Source organism: Salvelinus fontinalis, chromosome 41 (assembly GCF_029448725.1).
Source record: "Salvelinus fontinalis isolate EN_2023a chromosome 41, ASM2944872v1, whole genome shotgun sequence".
Classification (NCBI taxonomy): Eukaryota; Metazoa; Chordata; class Actinopteri; order Salmoniformes; family Salmonidae; genus Salvelinus; species Salvelinus fontinalis.
In genome coordinates, this window is record NC_074705.1 from 2,019,922 (window position 1) to 2,029,704 (window position 9,783).

General features: G+C 47.7%; 1 protein-coding gene across 1 annotated transcript; it reads left to right on the forward strand.

Moving 5' to 3' along the window:
- Positions 1 to 95: 95 nt before the first annotated feature.
- On the forward strand, positions 96 to 9,405 carry LOC129840550 (transmembrane protein 41A-B-like). The gene is made up of 5 exons (XM_055908506.1): positions 96 to 720; positions 5,273 to 5,423; positions 6,113 to 6,274; positions 8,047 to 8,185; positions 8,631 to 9,405. Exons 1-5 carry the CDS (start codon positions 557 to 559, stop codon positions 8,873 to 8,875), a joined length of 861 nt encoding a protein of 286 aa, XP_055764481.1. The 5' UTR covers positions 96 to 556; the 3' UTR covers positions 8,876 to 9,405.
- Positions 9,406 to 9,783: the final 378 nt, after the last annotated feature.

A 9,783-nucleotide genomic window follows, 5' to 3' on the forward strand; every position in this document is an offset into this window, starting at 1 on the left:
ATAATACCTTCATCCCCTGTTGTAGTGCAGAGAAACAAGATAATACCTTCATCACCTGTTGTAGTGCAGAGAAACAAGATAATACCTTCATCACCTGTTGTAGTGCAGAGAAACAAGATAATACCTTCATCCTACACCAGCTGTTGTAGTGCAGAGAAACAAGATAATACCTTGATCACCTGTTGTAGTGCAGAGAAACAAGATAATACCTTCATCACCTGTTGTAGTGCAGAGAAACAAGATAATACCTTCATCACCTGTTGTAGTGCAGAGAAACAAGCTTGTTGCCCAAAAACATCCTTTGGTGTAGAGAGAGACAACTATAGGTTATAACATCAAGGTCCAGACAAAGATCCTCAGTACTCTAGTCTGGCAGTTGACCCGTGCACCACCAGAGAACACGAGGCTGCCCTCTAGTGAATATACAGTTGAAAGCATTCCAGGACCACAGGGAAACTGTCAGAAGTTATTCTGTGACTTTCACTTCTCAACACCGACACCGGGAGTCGGTCACCGAACAAGCCTTTCTGATAGGAGGTCGGTGTAGCGCGTAGCAATGGGTTCCATTTCGGGTTTATTATCTGTGGTAGGAGCGGCAACTTTATACCTCTATCTCCTGTCCTCTTTCCTGCCGCCCGGACCGCAACATCTTCACCGGCGACATGAGTTAAACAACGAGAGCGCAGAGGGAGACGGGGACGTGGAAGTTGTAGAGTACAGGTAGCCAGCCTCAACAGATCTATAGCTACAATTTGGCAGATGGCGCAAGACTTTTCAGCTATTAGCATAATAATTATAGGCTACAGCAGCTGCCTGCTTGTACAATGACACTTTCTTTCGTATACAACGTTACAAATAAGTCAATATATAGCCACTTCCACAGTGTTATATTCGGGGTAATAATAGCATAGTGACATCACCATTTATGTAATAGATCTGATGTAACGTTAAAGTCTCAGAGTACTCCCAGAGTGGTTATCTGTTTGATTATGATGTTGATAAGTGTATTGACAGACAGCGCAGAGTCCATGGAGGTGCTGTAATAATCACTGCGTTTGGCAGCATCTCATTTCCCTCAGATGATTGCACGACAAGTTATGAAAATGGCCTCATTAAACACCTGACTGTCAGTGTATGCTAATTCAGAGGAAACGTCACAGCTGGTTGTTGTTCTCTCAAAGTATTTGTCCTTGCTGATGGTGTTTGAGAGCATTAGGTGATTATATCACAGTAGTTCCTGTTTTCAGATGATGTTCCTGTCGTCTACTCTAAACCCCTGTGTGTCTCATCCAGCCCCACCTTCTCTCCTACGTCTATGGTTTCTGCCCCAGTGGAGACCTGGCCGTGGCCTCTCTTGGCTGGCTTAGGTTGACTTGGCCTGAAATACTGTGCTCCTCAGTCTGATGAGTATGAGAACATACAGCTCTGACCTAACCCTGGACAGGACACACTTGTCTTGGTTGGCGTTATGCCATGGTCCCATCATAATTCATCCTACCTAATTATAAAGGAGTTTCAGGACCCTGGCGTCATGTTAATCAGCCCTGTACACTCCTATTAGAGAACAGACATGCAGAGGTGATGGTAGACGGAGGTGGATGGACAGCCTGGACAGGAGGACACCACTGGGTCTCTATGGTCTCCTGCCAGGTCCACCACCGGACGGTTCTGAGGAGGTGCTACCCAGGACATAACACTGGACACGATGTGCTGAGGGATACACACCGGGCGGTTCTGAGGAGGTGCTACCCAGGACATAACACTGGACGGTTCTGATGAGGTGCTACCCAGGACATAACACTGGACACGGTGTGCTGAGGGATACACACCGGACGGTTCTGATGAGGTGCTACCCAGGACATAACACTGGACGGTTCTGATGAGGTGCTACCCAGGACATAACACTGGACACGGTGTGCTGAGGGATACACACCGGACGGTTCTGATGAGGTGCTACCCAGGACATAACACTGGACACGGTGTGCTGAGGGATACACACTGGACGGTTCTGATGAGGTGCTACCCAGGACATAACACTGGACACGGTGTGCTGAGGGATACACACTGGACGGTTCTGATGAGGTGCTACCCAGGACATAACACTGGACGGTTCTGATGAGGTGCTACCCAGGACATAACACTGGACACGGTGTGCTGAGGGATACACACCGGACGGTTCTGATGAGGTGCTACCCAGGACATAACACTGGACACGATGTGCTGAGGGATACACCCCGGACGTTTCTGATGAGGTGCTACCCAGGACATAACACTGGACACGGTGTGCTGAGGGATACACACCAGACGGTTCTGATGAGGTGCTACCCAGGACATAACACTGGACACGGTGTGCTGAGGGATACACACCGGACGGTTCTGATGAGGTGCTACCCAGGACATAACACTGGACACGGTGTGCTGAGGGATACACACCGGACGGTTCTGATGAGGTGCTACCCAGGACATAACACTGGACACGATGTGCTGAGGGATACACACTGGACGGTTCTGATGAGGTGCTACCCAGGACATAACACTGGACACGGTGTGCTGAGGGATACACACTGGACGGTTCTGATGAGGTGCTACCCAGGACATAACACTGGACGGTTCTGATGAGGTGCTACCCAGGACATAACACTGGACACGATGTGCTGAGGGATACACACCGGACGGTTCTGAGGAGGTGCTACCCAGGACATAACACTGGACACAGTTGGCTGAGGGATACACATCGGACGGTTCTGATGAGGTGCTACCCAGGACATAACACTGGACACGATGTGCGGAGGGATACACACCGGACGGTTCTGATGAGGTGCTACCCAGGACATAACACTGGACGGTTCTGATGAGGTGCTACCCAGGACATAACACTGGACGGTTCTGATGAGGTGCTACCCAGGACATAACACTGGACACGATGTGCTGAGGGATACACACCGGACGGTTCTGATGAGGTTCTACCCAGGACATAACACTGGACACGATGTGCTGAGGGATACACACCGGGCGGTTCTGATGAGGTGCTACCCAGGACATAACACTGGACGGTTCTGATGAGGTGCTACCCAGGACATAACACTGGACGGTTCTGATGAGGTGCTACCCAGGACATAACACTGGACACAATGTGCTGAGGGATACACACCGGACGGTTCTGATGAGGTGCTACCCAGGACATAACACTGGACGGTTCTGATGAGGTGCCACCCAGGACATAACACTGGACACGGTGTGCTGAGGGATACACACCGGACGGTTCTGATGAGGTGCTACCCAGGACATAACACTGGACACGGTGTGCTGAGGGATACACACCGGACGGTTCTGATGAGGTGCTACCCAGAACATAACACTGGACGGTTCTGATGAGGTGCCACCCAGGACATAACACTGGACACGGTGTGCTGAGGGATACACACCGGACGGTTCTGATGAGGTGCTACCCAGGACATAACACTGGACGGTTCTGATGAGGTGCCACCCAGGACATAACACTGGACACGGTGTGCTGAGGGATACACACTGGACGGTTCTGATGAGGTGCTACCCAGGACATAACACTGGACACGATGTGCTGAGGGATACACACCAGACGGTTCTGATGAGGTACTACCCAGGACATAACACTGGACGGTTCTGATGAGGTGCTACCCAGGACATAACACTGGACACGGTGTGCTGAGGGATACACACCAGACGGTTCTGATGAGGTACTACCCAGGACATAACACTGGACGGTTCTGATGAGGTGCTACTCAGGACATAACACTGGACGGTTCTGATGAGGTGCTATCCAGGACATAACACTGGACGGTTCTGATGAGGTGCTACCCAGGACATAACACTGGACACGGATACACATCTGAGATCCTAACCACAGTGGCTTTGCCTTCCATTCATCCCATACAGCTCAACCATTAGATGTGATACAAGCAGCTTAGGTTTCATGGTTTATGGTTCATTCTGTCGGCGTGTGTCTGTGTCACGGCTGAGGAGCCTGATACTTCCAGCATCGAAACTAGCAGAGGCAGAAATCCCAGAGCAAAAGCCTCTATTTCTGTCCCATATCCTGTTTCATACTCTCTCTCTCTCTCTAACACGTCCCTCTCTCTCCGCCATCTGGAAACCTCTCCCTCTCTCTCTCATGCCTGCACACGGGCACCAGCCATGCCCACTGTAGTCTGTGTTTGACCTGTCTATGATGTCAGATTAGGGTATCCCCAGATTCCCAATACTCTAGAGAGTCAAGTTTAGACTAGTCATACACCAGCAGACTGGGGGCTGAGCATTATGTCTTCCCTATATGACTACAACTATGGCTGTCTGTACTACAGCTGTCTGTACTACAGCTGTGTGTACTACGGCTGTCTATACTACGGCTGTGTGTACTATGGCAGTATATACTATGGCTGTGTATACAGCTGTATACTGTATACAGCCATAGTATATACAGCCATAGTATACACAGCCATAGTATACACAGCCATAGTATATACTGCCATAGTACACACAGCCATAGTATATACTGCCGTAGCATAGACAGCCATAGTGTATACAGCCGTAGTATGTCTGTACTGCGTGTACTATGGCTGGCTATAACCTATAACTCCTTCCTATAACCTGTAATCCCTTCCTATAATTTATAACCCCTTCCTATAACCTTTAACCCCCTCCTATAATTTATAACCCCTTCCTATAACCTGTAACCCCTTCCTATAACCTTTAACCCCCTCCTATAATTTATGACCCCTTCCTATAACCTGTAATCCCCTCCTATAATTTATAACCTATAACCCCTTCCTATAACATGTAATCCCTTCCTATAACTTATAACCTCTTCCTATGACCCCTTCCTATAACCTGTAACCGTTTCCTATAACTTATAACCTATAAACCCTTCCTATGACCTATAAACCCTTCCTATGACCTATAACCCCTTCCTATGGCCTATAACCCCTTCCTATGACCTATAACCCCTTCCTATGGCCTATAACCCCTTCCTATGACCTATAAACCCTTCCTATGACCTATAAACCCTTCCTATGACCTATAAACCCTTCCTATGACCTATAAACCCTTCCTATGGCCTTCGCCTGTGTTACCTTAAATGCTCTGTCCTCAGTGTCCTCAATTCCCTTTTGAAGAAAAAATATAGAAACTTTTCCCCTGGTGCAAACAGTAACTAGGTGCCAATATTTAGGTCTAAATCTGACACTAGTATTAGGAACCATGTTATCGGATGTTGCTGGTGTTTGTTTCCCTCCAGACTGAAGTTCCCGTCGGACCTGGATGAGCTGAGGGAGCTGGCTGAGATGCTGCAGTTCTATAAGACAGAACACACAGGCTACGTGGTGCTGCTGTTCTGTAGTGCCTACCTCTACAAACAGTCCTTCGCCATCCCCGGCTCCTCCTTCCTGGTGAGAGGGACTAACGTTACACTCATCCACGGAACACACACACTTTGTGTCCAAGTGTCCATGACCCTAAGACCAGAATCTCCATCCGTGGTCAGAACAGCCTGCCTCCTGACACTCACCAGCAGGGGTGTAAAGTACTTAAGTAAAAATACTTTAAAGTACTGCTTAAGTCGTTTTTTGAGGTATCTGTACTTTACTATTTATATTTTTTCACAACTTTTATTTCACTACATTCCTAAAGAAAATAATGTTGTTTTTACTCCATACATTTTTCCTGACACCCAAAAGTTACATTTTGAATGCTTAGCAGGACAGAAAAATGGTCCAATTCACACACTTATCCCTACTGCCTCTGATCTGGCGGACTCACTAAACACACATGCTTCATTTGTAAATCATGTCGGAGTGTTGGAGTGTGCCCCTGGCTATCTATAGATAAACAAACTAGAACAATGTGTTGTCTGGTTTGCTTAATATAAGCAATTTGAAATGATTTATATGTTTTCAGTTAACTTTTGGTACTTAAGTATATTTAAAACCATATTCTTTGACTTTTACTCAAGTAGTATTTTACTGGGTGTCTTTCACTTGAGTCATTTTCTATGAAGGTATTTTTACTTTTACTCAAGTATGACAATTGGGTACTTTTTCCACCAGTGCTCACCATGCTCATCCCCTGTGCTTCCCAGAACATGCTGGCGGGGGCGCTGTTTGGTCCATGGCAGGGTCTGGTCCTGGCCTGTCTTCTGACCACCACCGGCTCTACCTTCTGTTACCTGCTCTCTGCTGCCTTCGGGAAGAGCTACATCATACACCTGTTCCCTGACAAGGTGGACAGGCTGCAGAACAAGGTGTGAGAGAGAGACAGAGTATGTTGTTCCAGACCACAGTACCATGGGGTTGTTGGAGGAGGGTGTAGGACTGGTACAGGACCCTTCCTATACCACATGTCCTTTGATTACAATTCTCTAAAGATACACTAGAGGGGTGTGTGTGTGTGTGTGTGTGTGTGTGTGTGTGTGTGTGTGTGTGTGTCTCCTCTTACAGTGTCCTTGGCTTACACATTAGGTTAGACAGGTGTAACAGCTGTCCAGTGAAGACTGGTCTGATCACCAGTGTAACAGCTGTCCAGTGAAGACTGGTCTGATCACCAGTGTAACAGCTGTCCAGTGAAGACTGGTCTGATCACCAGTGTAACAGCTGTCCAGTGAAGACTGGTCTGATCACCAGTGTAACAGATGGGATCGTTCTTGGTAACTCTCTTGGGTTTTTGGTTTGTAAAGAACAGACTGTCCAGCCAGCGGTCCCAGTTGATTGGTGATTATGCTGACGATAGACACCAGGAAACACATGTTCAGGACAACACTGTTGATCGCTGCAGATTTGTGAATCGTCTGTTGGCATGGAAATAACTGAATTAGAGCATGCTGGGTAACTCTCTCTTACAGCAATATCATAGAAAAGTGCATCCCAGGAAGCCACCAATATCTAACAGGTACTGTACACACAAATATACACTGAACTAAAATATAAACGCAACATGTAAAGTGTTGGTCCCATGTTTCATGAGCTGAAATAAGATACTGGACATTTTCCATGTGCACAAAAAGCTTATTTTTCTCAAATTTTGTACACATATTTGTTTATATCCCCATTAGTGAACGTTTCTCCTTTGCCAAGATAATCCATCCACCTGACAGGTGTGGCATATCAAGAAGCTGATTAAACAGCATGAACATTACAAATGTGCACCTTGTGCTGGGGACAATAAAATGCCATAGAAGTATATAATGTATAAAATGCATTTCAGAATGTGAACTCCCCCTATCTGCAAGCATGACCAATGGCATAACACCTTATTGATATGTAAATTCAACCAACCAATAGGAATACATAAACAGTGTCAAGGGAAACATAACTAAGCGTGTTACACAGGGTAAGAATTCAGAATGCCATGTGTTCTTTTACAGTGTTGGGACTCTAGTAATATCCCTCCAATCATTCATTAATAAGTACATTTAAAATGACAGTTCTCTCTTCCTCTTTACCTCCTCCATTCTCCCACCCCCTCTCCTTCCCTCTCTACCTCCTCCTCTCTCCCATCCCCTCTCCACCTCCTCCTCTCTCCCACCCCACCCCCTCTCCACCTCCTCCTCTCTCCCACCCCCTCTCCTTCCCTCTCTCCTTCCTTCTCTCCCACCCCCCCTCCTCCTCTCTCCTTCCCTCTCTCCCACCCCCTCTCCACCTCCTCCTCTCTCCCACCCCTCCTCCTCCTCCTCTCTCCCACCCCCTCTCCTTCCCTCTCTACCTCCTCCTCTCTCCCATCCCCTCTCCACCTCCTCTCCCACCCCCTCTCCTTCCCTCTCTACCTCCTTCGTTCTCCCACCCCCTCTCCACCTCCTCTCTCCTTCCCTCTTTACCTCCTCCGTTCTCCCACCCCTTCTCCCATCCCCTCTCCTTCCCTCTCCACCTCCTCCTCTCTCCCACCCCCTCTCCCTCTCCTTCCCTCTCTCCCATCCCCTCTCCTTCCCTCTCTACCTCCTTCGTTCTCCCACCCCCTCTCCACCTCCTCCTCTCTCCCACCCCATCTCTCCCATCCCCTCTCCTTCCCTCTCTCCGTCAGGTGGAGGAGAACCGTAGCAGTCTGTTCTTCTTCCTCCTGTTCCTGCGGTTCTTCCCCATGACTCCTAACTGGTTCCTGAACGTCACGTCCCCCATCCTCAACATCCCCGTCTCCATGTTCTTCTTCTCCGTACTCATCGGTGAGAAACAGACGCAGCACTGCCACGCACCACACCACACCACAACACAACACACAGGACTATTATATAATACTACTACGAATGACACTCGCATGATACATAATTTTGCTTAAGACATGAAGACTTTCATTAGCGGACTGAGTTAATGTCTAGGCTTTAGCTCACAATGCTAACACAGTCTCTCCCTTGTTATTTTGAAGTACTAATTCAACAGTCAACAGTCATCAACAATGTCATTAATTACCAAAGCCAGATGTATCATGTCCACCTTTACTGTTCCGAACTCTCCCTCCTCCCATATCGCCTTTATCTAGGAGGTCTAACCCAGTCTCTCCTCTCCTTCTCCAGGTCTAGTGTTTATCTAGGAGGTCTAACCCAGTCTCTCCTCTCCTTCTCCAGGTCTAGTGTTTATCTAGGAGGTCTAACCCAGTCTCTCCTTCATCAGGTTTGATCCCGTATAACTTCATCTGCGTGCGGACAGGCTCCATCCTGTCAGAGATCTCTTCCCTGGACGATATCTTCTCCTGGGGGACGCTGCTACAGCTGTTGGCCATCGCCTGTGTGGCCCTTCTTCCCGGAGCCCTTATCAAGCGCTACAGACAGAACCATCTCCAACTGGACGGGCTGCAGCAGAATGGAGGACACAGACAGAACCAGGGACAAGCAGCTGATGACAGAAAGAGGAGATGACCCTCCTGAAATACAGTCATCCTGGGTGTGATTGAACTTGACTGACCCTGCTGGACTGGATTGGCCACTATCTCTACAGCTTTACACAGGCGGGTTTAGACTTTTTTTTAGGGGAGAGAAACGTCTTCACTGCCACTATGCCGAGGATACTTCAAAGGTCATGAACAGTCAAAATCATGTTTTTCCATGAAATTTGATGATATTTGGATGAAACCAGATCAAATTATGAAAACTGACTGTTTCTCCTACATTGATCAAGGTTGGTCATAAAGATACTGGTCTCCTCCCCCATGTCAAACACTTGGATTCAGGAGGCAGGATTATTAAGGGAAAAGGGGTGACATCACCCTAACTCTCATTTTAATACACCAATGGTAACATATTTTTTTACCTAATTTAAATAAGTACCGCCTCGTTACCAACATCGGAGAAGGCGTGTTTGCGGAGGGGCGTGGTTTATACCGCTATTCTACTGGTGCCAAAATTGGACTGTAAGGTGTCAGCAAATATAATTAAAAGCTTATACTATTCATCTATGGTAGAGATATTTATGTCTCCCCTTTCATCTGTCTGGTGTTACTGGTCAGTCACACAGCCAGTCAGTCAGTCACACAGCCAGTCAGTCAGTCACACAGCCAGTCAGTCAGTCAGTCAGTCACCCAGTCAGTCAATCAGGCAGCCAGTCAGTCAATCAAGCAGCCAGTCAGTCAGTCAAGCAGCCAGCCAGTCAAGCAGCCAGCCAGTCAGTCACCCAGACACAAGCAGATGTGTGTGTTCTTCTCACATGCTAGTCATGCAGCAGCATTGAGGTAGACAGCCCATAGCATCAGTGATTTTCAATGAAAATACCACATTCAACAAGTAATAATACACACAGCCACTCATCCTACAAGGCTGAGTCAGTCAGG